Consider the following 20,252-nt stretch of genomic DNA (forward strand, 5'->3'; position numbering starts at 1 on the left):
CTCCAGGGGGCGCCCAGCCAACCCGCCGAGTGTTGCTAGGGTAAAAGTTTCTCCGACGGCTGTGCACGCAGCACGCACACACCTACCTGGAATGGATATGAGCAACACATCTCGAAGAACAACAGTTACAAAGGTGAGTAACCCTGTTTTTTTTGTTGTATACTGTTCCTGGGTGCTTCTACCTTCCTTCCCAGAGCTGAGTGCATTTTAGCAGTGGGAAAAGTGGTTGCTTTGTGTGATTTGAAGGGTGCTTTAAGTTCACGTAAGATGCTACTTACTCATTGTGTGATGTAATATTTTGTGTGTGTGTGTGTGCGCGCCTATGTACATTAGCAAATTTAGCTATTGTTGTAAATGACTGGTCAAGCATGGGTAAGCGAATTACTGAACCCAAATGTTACACCATAAACTTCCTGCTGATTAATTTAAATATACCTCAATTGGAGCTGAATCAAGTCACTTCAGTATCTTTCTAATTCACTACAATTTTCTAGGGATCATTCCATCAATGAATGTGTGTAACTCCCAGTTATGCTAATGGAAGTGAAAAGTACAGAGGAAAGTGTTATACTTAATTCCAACCTTATTGTATTCAGACTAGTCTTTGTGCAAGGTGTATCATTGAAATATAGTGTTTTCAGGCTCTGATTATGGCTGAGTCATAGCCGGTCTATGGTTAAGGTTGAAATTTGCCATTGATTGATTGATTTGATTTTGATTTGCATTACATTAGCACCTAGGAGCTCCAGCTACTGATCGTTACCACATTGTATTAGATACTGTACAAATGCAAAATAAAAAGATGGTCCAGGAACTAAATCTATATGTACAGATAATATAGGCCACTACCTTTTGGAAGGAGCATGCCAAATTATGTGATTTAGAAATCCACATTAGTAGGGTGTTCACTTTCACATTGGGGGTTGGCAGAGGAGCTCAAAAATCAGAACACAGACCAAAAACCATGATTTAATATTAAAAACACCATGATTTTTAGGGGCCTGACTCATGGTTTTGACACTTTTTGGGGATGGCAATGCTATGTGTGAATGTTATCTTAAGTAATTCCTTATATATATATATATATATATATATATAGTGTTTGCAGGGTGAAGAAATATACTGGAGGAACGTTAACTCTTAAATTTAAAAAGATTTTGTGGGGTGGGGGAGGTTAGGAGGAATGTAGATAAAGCTGTCCCAAAGAAGTTGCACTAAGAGCTAATTGACTCTTTTGGTTCTTTTCTTTATAGTCAGCAGCAGAATATGTGAAGTCCCGCCTGCCTGAAGTCCTGAAACAACGTCTTCAGGACTATGAGAAAGACAAAGAGAACAGTGTGTTGTCTTACCAAACCATCCTGGAACAGCAAATTCTGTCAATTGACCGAGAAATGCTGGAAAAATTGACTGTATCCTATGATGAAGCAGGTATATTCACATTTCTTTCTATGTTGCAACTAATGTTAAAAATGGATCAGCTTTCCTTCAGTCTTGAAATTCCTTTAAGTAGCTAGTGGTTGTGTTGGAAAATTTAAAGTTCGGCCTCAAAGTTATGAAGTGACTCAGTAACACATTTCTTCAACTAAAATCAAGGAAATGCCCCAATTCAAGGGATGAATACCACGTAGCTGGAAGAACAGCTATTTTGCTAATGATGGTTTTATCCTTTTTAACGTACTGTTGTTGATTGATCTACTCTTACTTTTGTAATGTATCTCCAAATTTTGCTATCTTATAGTGAAGTTCAGATCAGTCTATATGTGCTGCCTTCTGCAGTAATAATGCAACTGTTGCTAAACCGTAAACCCCAAATTTGACATTGTTACTGTTGTTTGCTTATTCTTATTAATTATTATTATTATATTTTAAGTATCAGAGGGGTAGCCGTGTTAGTCTGGATCTGTAAAAGCAGCAAAGAGTCCTGTGGCACCTTATAGACTAACAGAACGTATGGGCATGACTTTCATTGGTGATACCCACTTCGTGGATGCATGTAGGGAAAATCCAAGGCCAGTATATGTCCCGGGGAAATTTCCATACATGCATTCGACGAAGTGGGTATTCACCCATGAAAGCTCATGCTCCAATACATCTGTTAGTCTATAAGGTGCCACAGGACTATTATATTTTATTTATTTTATATTACCAGAAATGTGCTAAGCATTTTCCTAAACAAAATAGAAAGGCATGGATCCTGTCTTGAGGACAGCACAGTTTAAATTTTGGATATGACATGACAAGGGAGGGTAGACAAGAGTAGAGAGGTGATGAGGTGACAGAAGACATGAGTTTATAGCAATGCAATTGTGTGGTTCTTCAGTTCTGGCATTTGCATATCTTGATAGTTCAAACAAGGTTTCTTGATTTTTTATTTTGTAATATTTGTTATTATTTACTAGCTTATTTTCTTAATCCAGTTGGTAAGGCACTCCATTTTCTAAGCCCTTGATCCAATCTTCAAATACGTTTCTCAAACTGGGGTCCATGGAATCCTGGGGGCTCACAAGGCTACTCCAGAGGGTCTGCTGGCCTCCGCATCAACTCCCCCCCCCCCAATTCCTCTCCCTTCCTCCCAGTGCTTCCTGCACGCCAAGGAACAGCTGTTCCGTGGCGTGCAGGAGGTGCTGGGAGAGAGGGGGAAGAGTGGAGATGGAGTGTGCTCAGGGAAGGAGGTGGAAAGAAGCATCTTGGGAAACTGGGTACAGTATTTACATGCTGATACACAAAAGCTAACTTTCAAAAATAGGTATCAGTGTGCATCATATATCTAGCCCAGGGAGCTCTACCCTCTGGAACCCTAACCTTTGCCCTCTGAAACCATAATTCTAGTCCAGGGAGTTGTGGATATGTCCTGAGGATATTATTTGAGTTTAAAGGAATGTTTTATATCCAATCCTCTTATCTCCCAGTTTTTCTTATCAAAACCATCTATCATCTTTTTTGTAAGCTATCCAAAAAATCTTATTTCACTCTGCTTGTTTCAACAGTTATTAATTGATATACTTAGTCTGACATCATTAATGATGCTACTGCGCAAGCAAGGAATCAAATAAAAGGGGACCTTATTTGTTTCAGTATTAAAATAGTTTGGGGTTTGTATGTATTTTAAGACCCTGATCTTAGAGTTGAATCTATAAGGATGGACCCTTGCACCTGTGCAGAGCCCTGTTGATATCACTGGGACTCTGCCTGGACATAAGGATCTACCCATAATGATGCAGTTGCAGAATTAGGAACATTGTATGCATTTTTGTGTTTATTACAATTTTGTGTTGCAGATTTTGTATGGACTGGTTTCATTCAACGTGTGTGTGTTAAAAATATACCATATATTTCTACAAACCCAAATGTATTTTGATGGCATCATTAGTAAATAATACATCATGTGAAAATAACATAACCTTAATAACTATTTACTATGTGCATAATACTAATCAAGAATGTTTGTGCAGAACAATTTAAATGCTAAACAAAATATATTAATTAAAACTGTTTTATGGATGCCATTAAAATGCAGCCTGTTAGGCACTGAAGAAATAGCAAACTTCCTGATCATATTTTTCCTCCATCTTAATTTCAGTGAGGAAATGAATAGTTTGCACATTTTCACACAGGGTTGTGTGCTACAATTTTTAATACCCCTTCTATTTTTTAAAAAGCTTAGATACGGAAGATTCATACAAAAATATCCTTGCCTGCAGCAACTTGCCATCCTTTATGAACAAAGCTATTTAACATATATTCTATATTGTTACTCTCCTATCATGTCAGTAAGCAAATACTGTTTAGGCTTTTCAGTTTTTTTAGCTGTCTTAGTTTAGATGAAGATAATTGGAGAAATTAATTTGGATTTTTTTTATTTCCATGGCTTCTTGAATATTTGGCCATTGCTGCTACTGTAGGAGGTTTAATTAGTATATGAATTATAATAAATAAAATGTGGGTGCCTTTGATCAGACTGCAGTGCGAATTTGAAGGTATTCACATGTTCTGTGTTAGTCAATAGCTGGCCATAGTTTTAGGGTTCTGTTGTTCATATGTTCTTGATTCAAAGTTAACCTGCTTCTGCTGACTTAATCCCTTTATTCTCCTCTACCAGATGTACTATCTGTCTGTTTCAACATAAACAACTTCCTGCCCATTGTGACAGGTCTACCTAAACTGATTTGTTGGTATTTCTTACATAGCCTGATAGAGTTAGCCAGTGAAGCAATAGAACCACAAACTCAGGAAGCGCTAGCTGCCCCAAAACCTCTGCAATAAATGTTTTACCACATAGGTAGTGAGGAGGTTCTAGCACATGATAATGCCGAAGAAATTTGTAGAGAAAACACATTAAAATAACCCCAGAGGTTACTGGAGAAGAACTCTTCATAGTGTGAGAGAGAATTCTAAATGATCAGCTTCTGAACTGCCATGCCGATTCCTAAATTGTTTTCCTTTCTGGACTCTTTCATTGTAGGTTCTCTGTCTGTCTAAAGTATATGGTTTCTGTTACCATGGTGTCTGAGCAACACACATTCACAGCACCCCTGCAAGATCTGGAAAGTAGTGTTATTCCTTATTTTACAGATAGTATCTCTGCCCCTAAGTGACTTGCGCAAAGTCACACAGGAACCCTGTGGCAGAGATCCAGGCAAGTGCCGCACTAGACCATCCTTCCTTTCAATATCTAGTCCTCTTATGTTTAGTCTCTCACAAAAAAGAATAGTTAGGAAGAAGTGGCTACATCTATCAGTGTGATGGGTTGGATCACAGAAATCCCCTTGGGGCTGCCAACTGATGTGGCAAGACTACTTCTGCCTCTACTTTACCTGCCAGCGTGGGACTCCAGAGCCCTGCCTGGCTGTGCCAGACACGCTTGCCATCCACAAACACAGACCCAGGTCTGAACCATGTCCCACAAACTGCAAGCTTAACTGAAAGCAGCTTAAGAAGAGTTCCTGTCTTTAACACTCAGATGCCCAATTCCCAATGGGGTCCAAACCCCAAATAAATCTGTTTTACCCTGTATAAAGCTTAGACAGAGTAAACTCATAAATTGTTTGCCTTCTACAACACTGATAGAGATGCACAGCTATTTTCCCCCCTCCAATGCATACTCTGAGTTAAATAAGTAAAAAGTGACTTTATTAAATACAGAAAGTAGGATTTAAGTGATTCCAAGTAGTAACAGAAAAAACAAAGTAATTACCAAGTAAAATAAAATAAAACATGCAAGTCTATACCTAATACAGTAAAAAAACTGAATACAGATAAAACTTCACCCTCAGAGGTGTTCCAGTAAGCTTCCTTTTACAGACTAGTCTCCTTCTAGTCTGGGTCCAGCAGTCACTCACACCCCTGTGGTTACTGCCCTTTGTTCTAGTTTCTTTCAGGTATCCTTTGGGGTGGAGCTGCTATCTCTTGAGCCAGCTGAAGACAAAATGGAGAGGTCTCCCATGGGCTTAAATAGACTTCCTCTTGTGTGTGGAGACTCCCTCCTCTCCCCTATGCAAAGTCCAGCTCCAAGATGGAGTTTTGAAGTCACATGGGCAAGTCACATGTCCATGCATGACTCAGTTTTTACAGGCAGCAGCCATTGCCCACATGCTATCTTGAATGTCTCCAGGAAGATGTCTTATGTGAATTGGAGCCTTCTAAGATCCATTGTTTGTTAAGTGTTTCTGATTGGGCATTTAATTTGCGCATTCCTTTGTCAAGAAGCTGACCAAATGCTTTACTAAGGCTACTTAAAAATCAAGCAACTTCACAGCCAGTATCCATAACTCTGAACACAAAAATACATGCATACGAATAGGATGAATATATTCAGTAGCTCATAATCTTTACAGAGATATGTTATATGGCATATGTAGCATATGACAGTTATGTCATATATACATTTATAAGCATATTTCCATAAAGCCTTAGGGGGTGCACTGTCACGAACAGCACCAGATTAGAGAAGATAATAGAAAATTTGAAGAACATAGTCCTGACTTTCTAACTGTAGATCTTTTTAGAATAATTTCTGGACCACTCTTTCCCATTTATTAGAGAAGACCTTTAACCATAACCCAGAACAGAGACCTGAAATCTTGAATCCCAACTGGAACAGAATGTCAGGGGAAGGAGGGAGGAGTCATCAATCTTTTGATTTCATCCTTCCTGTGGAAAGATTAGCATGAATGCTAAAGGTAGGGATTGAAACACTTTTTCCCACAGAATTTAAATTTACACCTTACCACCATAGGCCCAATTTTCGGCAAGTGTCAACTAATGCACTCTCTCATTTTGCAGAGCTCATTGTTTGCTCATATGAGCAAAGTAGAGTGTAGGTGGTGAAAATGAATGCCAGAAGCATTTGTAGAGGCATTGTGAAAATGTCACACAGTGTTTTTGGCAATTTCTAGAAACGTTGATTATATCGCAAAAAAACCCTACTTTTCTAGTTTTTCCTTCACCATCCATTATACATTAGTTCAGATATTTGTAAATTCTTTTTTGCATGCACATCAGTGTATTGGAATGTAATTTACTGGAAAATATGCTGACTCCATATAGGCAAGTCCATAATTGATTTTGACCCAGTAATAATCTACCTGAATAATCTCCTAATAATTACCATCATCTGAGGTTCTCTTCATTGAATCAACTTTGGAAAAACCAATATGCAGTAGTGACACATTTGAATTGTTTTTCTTACAACTTTGTACTCACGCTTTAGTAGCCAGATTTATTTACTTCATCTGCTTTTTTATACTCTTGCCTACTGGATCACTTGCCCACTGATTCTTTTTAACTACTTTGATCTCAGAAACTCTCAGTTACAAAACCATTTGCGGATTATACATACTATGTACTAAAAAGATATTTAGGTTCTTGAAGAGCAAATTACTTAACATGACCAGCAAAAGGAATTTTTTTTAAAATTGTGCCTTTAATTCTGCCTGTGTTCTATTTTAAAAATATCTGAAAGACCAAGTTTGGTCTTCCTCGGTTTCTCTGGAGGAGCTTGGATATCTCAGGATGTGTATTATGAGGTCTTAACAGGGGCTTCCATTCTCTAAAATGTTAATTACTTGTTGATATTAAATAGTTTATAACAAAAAAACAAAGATACCAATTATACAGTCATCTGTTTTTTGTCACTTTGATTCATAAAGATTTGTTAAGAAGAAAAAAATAGTTGAGAAAACTGACAATTCTTGTTGGATGGATGAGAAAAAAACAACATTGTTTTCCTTTATTGAAAAATACATGTTTGTGCAATGGAAGACTGTGCAAATATTTGGGGATTTAAATGTTGAAATGAAGCAATTGTACAGAGTAACTCTATACATATCTAAGTAAGAAACGTCTCTCAATGTATAATACATTTTAAAAATAATACCTAGAGCAACACATTGTAACCCAAGAGCCAATATTTAGAACCATAATCAGGAAGAAATACCTCTAATGGTTAAAACATTGAGCTGGAGCTGGATTAGCATTCTAATCAAGTCACTTGTTTACTACAAAAGAAGTAAATGATGCTACCTGTTCCTAAAGTGCGATCTGATTACAAGTACAGTGCAAAATATGTATACTTAAAATAATTGCTGCAGATGTTCACAATTCCAAGTCCTTCAGCTATTCAGTGATACAGCAATTATATTGGCAGCATCACCTTCTCCTGTTGTGTATAAAAGAAAAAAACTGCAGTATTTTTGCCATGTCAGACACCTTTTAATGTAATAAGATCAAACCATTTCCAGTATATATGGAATGCAGGAATGAGGTGACAAACATAGTAATTTAAAATAGAACAGATTGTTATAATTCCTCTTAAAAGTATAGTTGTGTCCTTTTACAGCAGCTGGAGAGTATGCTGGATGTCAGCAAAATGTATCTTGTGGCTGACTCTCCAGTGCTTAACATCTGTAATCACAAGCAGCTGGGGTTCTGTTAAGTGTCAGCCAGAGATATTGAAAAGTTACAAAATATGAAGTACCTGATACACTGAAACTTCATTTTGGAAATTGGCTTTAACAGGGCTCTACCCTTAATGGTGTTTCACTCATACAAAGATAAAAAGATAGATAAGCATCTAAATTAGTTCTTTATGTGGAGTAAGTAAATGTTGGTTGTCATTCTTACGTTGAGAGCAATTTTATCAGCCATCTCTGAGGCTAAACTGGACTTACGGGGAGCTTCTGCCTGCTGCTCAGGAGCAAGTACATTTCAGGCTCCACTTCCCTTTACAGTATTCCAGTAAACTCCTTGGAGGAGGAGTACATGGATATCGGCACTCTGATGGCATAGTTATAGATGTCTTAAAAAAAAAAAAAAAACTCAGATAGATGGTTTTAAATATCTGTTTATATTAACTATTACTTCCCTCCAATGACTTCCAATATTTTGCTCCTTGCAGAATTCAGATCTTGTTAAACAACAAATTGTTAGATGCCAAGTACAATTGTATTTGGAAAAGATCCTGCTAAATGATCTTGGGTTTATCTTACAGTATTGCATGTTAATTTTGCCTTTTTGCCATAGCATGCTATATTAATCATTTGCAACTTCAGCAGAGCCAATGTTCCTAATGCCTTTCCTTGTAAATCTTTCCCTGTAGAAAATCAGTACATCAAAGCCAGCATATAAAATGAGATCATCTAAGAATAGTCATATAGGCATATGTTGACAAGCTTTTTTAGTGAAGTTTAACTAAGAAAACTTCACAAAATGAAACCAGGCCAAATGTGACAGATGGGTTCAAATCCTCTCATAATCTTTAAATCCCTAGTGCAAAAAATTGTATTCTTGACTAGCTAAAGTTGGGTTAATTTTGTTCTAGGGTACTTTTTTCCTTTGGAGCCTCTTATTGTACAATAATCCTCTTTCTTATATTTACTGCATTTATAAATGTCTGGGACAGTTAATATCTATTCTGTACGAATAAAAGATTGGGATACTTCTAAGGCATCATGGCACTGAATTTTTGAGTATGTTTTCAGAAGCAAGTCAAAGACTGATAGGGGATTCTTGTAATTCCCCTCCCACCCCCAGCCTCTGAGGTTAGCTTTAAAAAAAACCTGATGACTTGTACCCTGAAGGCTTTTGGAACTTCAGTATCTTTTCTATCATTCTGTGGCACTCCAGATACTCAATTTCTCCCTGCCATCAAGTGACTGACAGAAAATGTTGAAACTTGGGTGATGTAATTTCCCCCTACAAAAAGTGCCAGCCAGACCAGAGCTCTGCAGTGGTTTTAAAATCTCTGATAGTTAAAAGGCATCTCTGTAGCAAGCCCTTTGGCATGGGATAACCTGAGGTCTGAGGGAGCTGGCAGTCTTAAAGCCTGATGGCTGCTACTATGCATGTATACTCTGTGCTTTCAAAGGTAATTGGAAATATTATAACTGTCTGAGGCAATAGCTAGATTGTTAGTGTGCTGAGGCAGCTAGTTACTTTTATTGTTATTGATGGCTTCACTGTTACCTTGTCTGCCCCATTGCTCCCTCCCCGTTTGTTTGGGTTATCCACCTATTGTTTCATCATATGCCAAGATTTTAAGTACTTTTTCTATTATATGTTTGAACAGTGTTTAGCGCACAGGGGTCCTGATCACTGATTGGGACTGCTAGGTGCTACCACAAAACAAACAATATTAAGGCAGAGTTATCTCTCAGTTCACACACCTGAAGCACATTACTGCAGAAAGGTGATTGCTGGATCTCCACATTTCTACAAATCACTTTCTGCATGTTTATCTGAACTGATACCCCATTTGAGGGAAACAGATAACTTTATTTTATTTCAGCTGCTGACACTGCACGCCAGCTGCTCTCCTGTACAGAGTCCTTTGCTTTACAAATTATGCTTTCTAGTCTATTTGCTCACCTTTTTCCTTTCTAATCCTCTTTCAGTGTGGCTAGCTAAATGAAACCAATCACATCTGAAATTTATTTTCTCACTGAGCAATTGTACACTAGCAGCTTAGGTCCCTAGCTGTCCAAAATCTCTGATCTTAGGAACAAAAGTTACTTTCAACCGAGGAACAACACTGGATGTGTCTATGCTGCAGTCACATATATGACTGCAGCATGTGCATGCATACCCTAGCTAACTTTGATCTAGCAAGCTCAAATAACAGTAGCAGTGAAGCCTTGGCAGCACAGCCTGTACAAGCACCCCTGAGGATCCTGGGTATGTTCTTGAGCGGCTAGCCCATGTTGACACCTTTACTACTACTGTAAATGGAGCTAGCTAGATTAAAGCCAGCCCATGCTATGTCTACATGTGCTGCAGTCGCACTTCTGATTGCAATGGAGATGTACCCTCAGCCTTTAGTATCGTAGTACATCTTACACTACCTGTATATGAAATGGGGCTTTTTACACCATGGCTACTTCAGTCTCATCAGTGCATTCTCTCCTCATTAAGAGTCACAAAACGCCTCAAAGCGGCGTTGTCTCTCCTGAATCCATGCAGGATTAGATGATGAATAGGCCTTGCCAGATGGATTCTCCTTACTCAATCCGGTGCTGGTTAGCTAGGGTGACCAGACAGCAAGTATGAAAAATCAGGATGGGGGGGGAGGGTTAGTAGGAGCCTATATAAGAAAAAGACCCAAAAATCAGGACTGTCCCTATAAAATCAGGACATTTGGTCGCCCTATGGTTAGCCTTCATACCTTATGTAAGATTGTTTTAGGACTCAGCATTCTGTAAACTGCATTCAAGCCCAAGTTTAAAATTACTGGATTTCCCTCAAACTTTAGGATTGGAGACTGATGGCAATCTGCCTGGATCCAGGGGCGTGCACAGGGATTTAAATGTGACTATTTTTGGAGGAGCACTGTTACGTGCCTGAGTGCTCTGCAAGGACGAGATCCACACACACTATGGGTTATTTGGCTTTAATGAAGGTAAAGTGACACACCCGCAATGGGGACACCAAGCGTTGCTGTCACAAAGACGGGGAACGGAGTCCAAAACAACAATGCATCCTGCAGCAATTATAGCGTCATGCTAATATCATGCAAAGCAGCTCATGCCTATGCAATTCGGGGCTTTCCATCAGCCATAGCCTCCCCCCTTGGCCTATGGCCAGGGGCTTTCTGCACTTCCCCATACACACAGGGGCTTCCCATGCTAAGCGGTTTCAACTGGTTTTAAGCAGAATACACTGGTGCACAGCAACCTCTAATAACCTGTCCTTGAGATGGCGATAAGCCCTAGCTAGGCCGTAACAAACTCTTCCGTGGTCCCTTACAAGCACCTTAAACACCAGCGGGAGTGCTAGCTGCAGTGCCTCACTGCCTCCTCCACTCATTGTCCTCTCTTTAATATAAGGGATCTAAATGTTTATTTTCTCTGGTTGTTTTTTTTGCTTGAGGTCTTGAAGGTGGGGTCAGAATCTTGATACATGTGAATTGTGAACCCTACAACTTAACTGAAGGAATGGCATTGCTGAATGTATAACAGACAACATTTATTCAAAATGTATGTTAGTCATAGAAGTTAAGGGAATAAAAGATTAAGAGTCTGACTAATAATCCTTTCACCTCTCAAATGCCAAGCTTTCAGGTTGTTGTGGTGCTATAATTTCACTAGTTCTCCAGTCTCCATAATCTTTCAAGGTAGAGAAGACCTGATTTTTTTTTATGGGTTAAAAACAAACAAAAAACAAAACAAAAAACCCCAAGCAATGTTGGCTCAGCACAGGAGCTTGGGCTTGAAGGCGGAGCTTGGGGCTGAACTGGGGATGGGGGAGGAGCTGGGGCTAGAGGCAAGAGATGGAGTGGAGCTGTGGCTAGGGGGGAGCAGGGGGCAGATTGAAGGAGGGCAGGATCAGTGTCGGGCTGGGTGGTGCTCTCTCCCTGCTTCCTGTGGAGACTGACCTGGGCCCTGCTGCACGTGCCCCCCCAGACATTCCTCTGCATCCCTGAGGGGGTGTGCCCCACAGTTTGGGGACCACTGTTCTACATCATAAAGAAGCAAACTTGTACACAATAAAAAAGCACAAGCCCAATTTTTCCCCCTTTTCAGTTTACTTTTAATTAACTGTTGAGGTGTCTGACTTCAGAAATAATACTTGTGGATTCATGCAGAGCATGTTGGTTGCACTGCTTATCTTAACATTATTTCAGGCAGTGCTGGTATAGGAAGATGTCACTTTGCTGGAAATTCCGGTTTAGAAGAAAGAATTCCCGTTCCAGGCTTGTGATAGAAAGCCATCCATCTGTGGTTTGGAGATCTTTTTTTGCCTGGTGACTGATTTGGAGAATAATGCCTGGAGAACTCTAGTGAACTATGAAGTGGGGTATGGGAAGTTTGCTCTGCCTAGAAACTTGACAGACCATTTAGAATTAGAGTTCCTTCTGTATGAGAAGTTCTTCTGCAGCAGAATGGACAAAATTTGTGCCAGTATAAACAGAATGCTGAGATAGGATGCAGCAGCATAGAATCACTACTGGATATGCCTTTGTAACACTCTACTCTCCCTTCCTTCCGCCCAGAGCAGTGGTACTTCACTGCACTGCGGTATTGAAGGTCTTTGCCACTGCAGGACTTCATACTGTCATGCAGCAGACTTAAAATCTAGGCTGCCTCAGAAAACATTTTAATGCTAGTGCCAGTATGTGAAAAAGCACGCTGCAAGATATATACATCTATATGTTTGTGCCGCCCATCTGAAGGGATTACTCTGCTTGCACTCATAATCCCCGTTTTATATGCATGCAGCATTTCACGCTAAGTTAAATCGTTGGTTGCGTGTTTGTCTCCCACTCCCATTTGGAATCCATCTTGCATTGCACATGGCTGGGGGTGGAAGAGGGGTAGAGGGTACAGGAAAAACAGAGGTTCCTTCAAAGTCCACCTTACAGCACATAATATCCCCCATTAAAGTAGTGAGACTGGCCATAAACAGGCAAAGCCACTCCCCCTTACATTGCAATATCTCCCATAACATCAACATATAATGTGGGGTAAACAATGAGGTGGCAAAATTCGCAGATGATACAAAACTACACAAGATAGTTAAGACCAAAGCAGACTGTGAAGAGTTACAAAGAGATCTCACAAAACTGGGTGCCTGAGCAACAAAATGGCAGATGAAATTCAATGTTGATAAATGCAAAGTAATGCACATTGGAAAACATAATCCCAACTATACTTATAAAATGATGGGGTCTAAATGAGCTTTACCATTCGAGAAAAAGATCTTGGAGTCATTGTAGTTCTCTGAAAACATCCACTCAATATGCAGCGGCAGTCAAAAAAGCTAACAGAATGTTGGTAATCATTAAGAAAGTGATAGATAATAAGACAGAAAATATACTGCCTCTTTATAAATCCATCGTACACCCACATTTTGAATATTGCATGCAGATGTGGTCGCCCCATCTCGAAAATGATATGAGTAAGGGTGGATATGATAGAGGTCTATAAAATCATGACAGGTGTGGAGAAAATAAAGAAGTACTATTTACTCCTTCACATAACACGAGAACTAGGCATCGCCAAATGAAATTAATAGGCAGCAGGTTTAAAACAAACAAAAAGAAGTATTTCTTCACACAATGCATGGTCAACTTGTGGAACTCCTTGCTAGAGGATATTATGAAGGCCAAGACTATAACAAGGTTCAAAAAGAACTAGGTAAATTAATGGAGGATAGGTCCATCAATGGCTACTAGCCAGGATGGGCAGGGGTGGTATCCCTAGCCTCAGTTTTGCCAGAAGCTGGAAATGGGCAACAGGGGATGCATCACTTGATGATCACCTGTTCTGTTCATTCCTTCTGAAGCAATCAGCATTGTCCATGCTAGATGGACCTTTGGTCTGACTCAGTTTGGCGATCTACAGCGATGCTGGTTCCTCTTCTGTGTCCTCTCTGCTCCTCAATCTCCTCCCCAAAGAGGTTCCGTGACTCCAGCCAGAGACTGTCCTAACTGAACCCTAAAACAGTCACTGTAGAAACTAGAAGGTGACTTTTGATGCAGAAGAAGGAAGTAGGTAGAGGGTAAGAAAATATGGTCCATATGGAATTGTGGGAAGGCATTGGAGGACTGTCAGAACTTGTGCTTCATTAGCCTGTGTCCTCAGTGGAAAGTAGGCAGGTTACCAGCCTGGGCTCAAACCTATATGACCAGCCTGGCCAGCTAGCCCAGGTTTAAGTCACCACCAAACTCATGTCAGATGTTTTTGTGTGTGGACAGTAGGAGGGTTGAGGACATCACCTGGGTAAGAGTCTGGGTTACTTCTTCAGTGAAGACGTATCCATAATGGATAAACTAATATGTGCCAGAAACAAGCCTAGATAACCACTTAAAGTTATTATACCCTACAGCCTCTCTTTTCTCCATCTTTTCCACATCCTTTATTCTTCCCATTGGCACAATTTCCAGTGTTGGACCCTGCCCAAAGAGTTTACAATCCATCTTTTCTGTTTTTTTTTTAAACAGACTACTTTGACTACTGAATAAATAATTCTTAAATGCCTACCTACTGTAAAACCCCATTTATATGCTAATAAGTTTTATTTGGTTAGGAGTTAATGCAAGTGATCTTTCACTTAAGCATGTTTAAGATAGCAGAAAAGCATGACAGTTATTTACAGTGGTCCTCAATTAAATTGGCTGCATTCTGACATATGATTGTGCAACTGATATTTGTTAATCCTTTATAAAACCTGATTGCGAGAGCCTATGGATAATGCATTTGTAGTAAAAACAGTCTGTCAAATGCAATCTCCAATCCTTAAGGGGATTTTCGAACAGATGTGTCCTGTTAATGCTAGTGCTGACTGAGCAATCAGATGTTCACAGCATCTATAAACTAGTTGTTATTTATACTTCTTGTGATAGATATTCTAATTAAATCCCTTAAATTGATTTTAGTACCTACCAGCTGAGACTTTTCTCACAGCTGATGCTTATTAAGGTAAATAGCCCAGAAAATCCAGGTTCATTTTTTTGTTTCAGATTAAATATGATATATTATAAATCAGATTATGCCTAATTCTTCACTAACTCACAATAGTGTGAATTAAGAGTAACGCCATGGAACTCAATAGAGTTACATTGGTATAAACCTGGTGCAAATGAGAGGAAAACAAGATCCTTCTTATGTTTTCAACTTTTCAACCAGTTTTCCCTATTCCACTAACTGCTAGTCTGTTTAATTTTCAGTCTTGATTTGATTGCCAGTCTACTTACTTGAGCTAACTAAAATCAGTTAACATGTTCTGTGTGTTATTCTAACCAGTTACTATAAGTCACAAAACTCTAATTCAGTTTTTAGTCTTTGGCACAAGTGACTGTGGTTGTGTCCAGCCTCTCTGTTCACATAGCTTTATAGTCAACATCATTTGAAAAGGATACCAAGTTGTCCATTATCCTGTTTGCAAGAGGACAGAGCAAATATTGGAATACTGAAGGTCAGGGTTGGCTCCAGGCTATTTTTGCTGTTCTCGGAAATTTCTGCATTTCACTTCAAAATTCACAATCACTAAGCATTTTGACTGCCCTTATACTGCCCAAAGCAGTCTGTTCTGCTTAAAATGTAGACCCTGATTCGGCTGCAGGGCATTGTGTAATTTACTTCTTTAGAGCAAATTAGTGTCACAAATACAAATCTTGAAATATTATTGGCTTTGAGGTTATAGAATCTGATGTTTGTCTGAAAACACTAAAATGATGGTAACTCCAAAAGATAAAATCACCTCTGCAGATTCTGTTTTATTTTTAAATTTGGGTTGTTTCCATACTTGAATATAGTCTTTGGTTTAATAAAATTCTTTAGTTTGTTGGCAATTTGGTGATATTGCTATAGCTTTGTACTGTGGGCCAGAGCTTTGATTTTTGTTATTTGATGTCTCATATCCATATATGACTTTATTTCAATTTAATGTCTGCATTAAAGCTTAGCAGCTAAATCTTCCTGTTGATTCCCAGTTAATATGTTGGCTGAGAAATATTCGGCAATGTCTTTGTTGATAATTTGCATGGAGAAGAAGAAACATTTCTAAATTACTTGTGAGCTCTGGGTTTAGTGACTAACCTAATGCCAGAAGAATGTGGAACGAATTCCACCCACCTATCTGCCTGTGTGTGTGTATGTGTGTTAAATCAAACAGCAATTGTCTTCTCTAGCTGCAGTGCATGGAAAATACTAATACTGCTAAACTTTTGACAGTAATGTAGCTCCTAGTGGATCAATAGACACAATGAACCCACAATGGTACATCAGCCTGATGAAGACATTTAATTGAATCTGGGATCTCTCTCAACAGAAGATATTGAATACTATCTTCCTGTAAGACCTTCATTAGTTTATGCTTTTTCCTTTAAACTCTGTCCATTCTTCCCTATAGTTAAGCTGCTGTGATTCTCACTGAATCACCCTATTTTTTCCCATTCTATTCTGTATAGGTTTTTATATCATACTTATCACTGTAGTATTTGAGTTCCTTCTGGTAGTCCTTTAAGCCACATGACTAACATCTGCCTTGTGTTGTTAGTTCTCTCACCCTCTCTCCAGAGGGAGAAGCTTGTGCAATGGTGCATCATGTTTTTGAAGTGTTGTTTTATACAGGGAAAAATATATACACCTGTTATGTGTTTATGTCAGAAGAGGCAAGGTCAAAGAAACATGCCTTGCAATTGAAGCAGAAGGTGGTGAAGTTTGTTGTGGTCCTGAGTTACTCGGGGAGTTCATCCCACAGTCAGACTGCCCCCAGAGAAGGTTTGTGCCCTGCACAGACAAGCTTTACTTTTATAGTTGAGAATTCCATTGTGCCAGAGGAGAGTACTTGTCAACCATCACCTTTCTCTTGGATCTTTAAACAATCTTTTAGATATCTTGGGACCAGGCCATGGGGTGCTTTGAAGATAAGGATTAAGACCTTGGACTTGATTTGAGATTCTATGGGAAGCTAGTCTAGAAGGCAAAGGACGGGTTTGATATGTTCGCAGTAGCCCGTGTTGCTAATGAGATGCACTAAATGCCTTACACACTTATCCTGCACATTTTATTCCATCCCCATTTGAGTCTAGAGAGCAAGGGTGGCTCCAGGCCCCAGCATGCCAAGCGCATGCTTGGGGCGGCAAGCTGCGGGGGGCGCTCTGCTGGCTTCAGTGGACCCTCCTGCGGGGACCAGCGGACCCTCCATAGGCAAGCTGTCGAAGGCAGCCTGCCTGCCGTACTTGGGGCAGCAAAATACCTAGAGCCGCCCCTGCTAGAGAGAGACAATATTTTCCTGTGACTGAAGGGTTGTCATAAACAGATAGCTAAGGGTTAATGTTTCTTTTCCCTGTAAAGGGTTAACAAAGGGAACTAAACACCTGACCAGAGGACCAATCAGGAAACCGGATTTTTCAAAGTGAGGGAGGGAACTTCTGGTTTTGGGTTTGCTCTGCCTGTTTGTTTGCTCTCGGCTATGAGGGAAGAGCTTTTTCTTTTTTTTCTCATCTACCAACTTCCTTCTACCCTTCTTTCCCAAGTTTGTTCCAGTACAAACTTGGTAGCAAAACAGATAGGCTTTTATGATCGCTTTTGTTTTGTATTTACATGTGTGGAGTTTTGTGGAATGTGTTAAATTGGATATCTTTTTGAATCAGACTGTATATTTGCCTATTTTTTGTGTAAGGCAATATCTCCCTTGTATTTGTTCATCTGTTGATGCAGGAGTTTATATCTTATGTATTTCGTCTGTTCTATTTTTATAGAAAGTTGTTATCTTTTTTTGAAACTTGTGTATTGAGGTTTTTCTCTGGTTAATGGCGTAAGGACATGCGTACAAGGGGGGGACATCTTCTTCCTTGGTTAGGCTTGACTAGTTTGAATGCAAAGCCTCTCGTCAGGGTGTAGGAAGAGGATGGGATAGGCTCAATTGAATTCTCTGTGCATTGTTGCATTCAAGGATGTTGACGAGTATGCCCAGCGTGAAGATTAACCGGGAGGGAGAGCTGGTGGATGAGATAAGAGAACAAGAGGGCGAGTGTGTTTTCCCTTGGTTTGAGACTCAGGGTTTCTGACTTTAGGGTTGGTCCAAGAGAGATTTTGGGGACAGGAGTGTGATCAAGTACTCAGACTGATTGTAGGCAGCAGATATCAGATCCAGCTGGTAATAGCATTGGGGGAGTATTTCTTCTGTTCTCGTTTTATGAGGACGCTAGCGTTCAACTGAGTAGGAAGTGATTACATGGTGGCAGCGGACGTTTGGAAGATAGAATCCAGAAGCCATAGGAATTTATTTGTTCTTTCTCGTTGCTAGGGCTTAGCAGATAGAAAGCTCTTGCGGTTTTCTAACAGTATGGCCAGAGAGAAATTTTTTTTTCTGCTGCTTTGGAGGCTTGCATATTAGCCGAAGAATTATAGGACGTTAAGGTCTGATTGGTTAACATAGGATTCAAATTGGGAATCAAGTTAGCCAGCAAACACACACAGGTAAATAAAGTGAGCTTTTGTGTTTGGTTAAATTTACATGATCAAAGAGTTGCAAGAAGAAGAAAAACTGGAGTTCTAGCAAGAACCCAGGCGATCAACGGAGAGCCAGCAGTTCATACAATAACCACCGAGGGCACCCACACACAAGAAGAACGAGACACATGAGTTCAAGGGCTGCCCTAAAGCAGGAACCCACGAGACTTAGGGTCAGTAGAAACAAATAAAATATAATGCCGGATCGCGCGAAGACCTGGAAAATAAATAAAAAGAAAGCTCTTCCCTCATAGCCGAGAGCAAACAAACAGGCAGAACAAACCCAAAACCAGAAGTTCCCTCCCTCACTTTGAAAAATCCAGTTTCCTGATTGGTCCTCTGGTCAGGTGTTTAGTTCCCTTTGTTAACCCTTTACAGGGAAAAGAAACATTAACCCTTAGCTATCTGTTTATGACAAGGGTAATTAGCGCCTTTGATTCCTCTACTGTGTTCTGTTTTGACCCAATAGAAAAGCATCAGCTCTGTTCTGTCAGGACTTTGAGATTATTCAGTACAATTGCCAAACTAAAATGAAATTCACTTAGCATAGTGACTTGAGTTAAAATTAAACAGATGGTTTATAAGAGTGACTCCAGATCAAAATAGATAAATAACATGAAATTGCCCTTAGACTTTAACTGGGCACTTTAGTGTAAGAATTGGAGAAAACACATTTAAGAGTAGACTGAGAAAAATCAATTTAATTCCTAGTTGGAAGTAACAACCATAACTAGAGATTAAGGTAGAAATGATGAATTTTAGTTCATAGATCACAATATAGCGCTGACTTTTGAGCAAGGAAATACTAAAAACAAATCCGTTCATTTATTTTATTTTTATGTTCCTTTGTGTACCATTATATATAACCATTTGTTTTCTGATTAATACAAAAGCATGAGACTGCCTATTTGTATAATTGGAATTACACTATGTACTCTGCATATTTCATACATTATTAACAAAGTAATTGAAGAGGAAAGAATATTCAGATTTTTGAATTAAATCCACTTAGCAAAATGTAGCATTTTGTTTCTAGAGAGCATTGTGGTATGATCATAGTGATGTAAAACGTTTTGCTGTAAACCAATTATATAGCTATTATTTTAACTTATCAATTAAGATTTCAAACTTCAGCCAAGATAAGGAGAATTTCTGAATGATATTTTAATTAGTTTAGTACTTTTTAACATACGAAAGGAAAACCACAGTAGCTCTGTGGTTCAAGGCACTTTTTTTGCATGCTACACAGTTACTTTCTTGTCTATTTGTTGCATAGCGTATTACAGGTTTCTTGTTTATAATGTTGGCTGTTTGGTTTGTAGTGTTTTGTAGAAGGAATATTTTAAGTCACATGGAAAGTAGTTATTGCCCATGCACATTAGCTGTTTATCGCTTTAAAAAATAAAATATTAGAAACCTTGGGAACTTATTTTGTCATATGGTGCACAGAGTATATTCATTATATGAAACTAAGGTGGTTTTATGTTTAATGTACTGTGGTCCAAAAGCTCTTTGAAACTAGTAATATCACAGTGTGAAAAGTTGGAATTTGGTGGTATAAAATTCCAGCCTTGCAAAATTGTCATGACAATGTATCAGTGCAAGCACAAAATCTACTCTCTGTCTGACCTTGATGATTGATAATGAATAAACTAGCGATATTTTAGTCACCCATCAAAAGAAGAAAAAATCCTCATGTCATAAACAGATAGTAGGAGTTAATAGAACAGAAGTACTTTATATCTCTTTTGACTGTAAAGGGTTAACAAGTTCAGTGAGCCTGGCTGTCACCTGATCAGA

The 20,252-nt window shown here is 39.1% G+C and overlaps 1 protein-coding gene across 2 annotated transcripts in view; it reads left to right on the forward strand.

Annotated features, from left to right (window-relative positions):
* PPM1L (protein phosphatase, Mg2+/Mn2+ dependent 1L) overlaps positions 1-20,252 on the forward strand; it is a 180,095-nt gene that overhangs the window by 122,472 nt on the left and 37,371 nt on the right. Inside the window, exon 2 of one of the 2 annotated variants that reach the window (XM_032778174.2) lies at positions 1,254-1,428. In XM_032778174.2, the coding sequence (XP_032634065.1) occupies positions 1,254-1,428 (175 nt within the window). The remainder of the gene's footprint in view (positions 1-1,253; positions 1,429-20,252) is intronic. The other variant, XM_075068415.1, reaches the window with a different exon arrangement.

This window comes from Chelonoidis abingdonii, chromosome 8 (assembly GCF_003597395.2).
Source record: "Chelonoidis abingdonii isolate Lonesome George chromosome 8, CheloAbing_2.0, whole genome shotgun sequence".
NCBI classification, from domain to species: domain Eukaryota; kingdom Metazoa; phylum Chordata; order Testudines; family Testudinidae; genus Chelonoidis; species Chelonoidis abingdonii.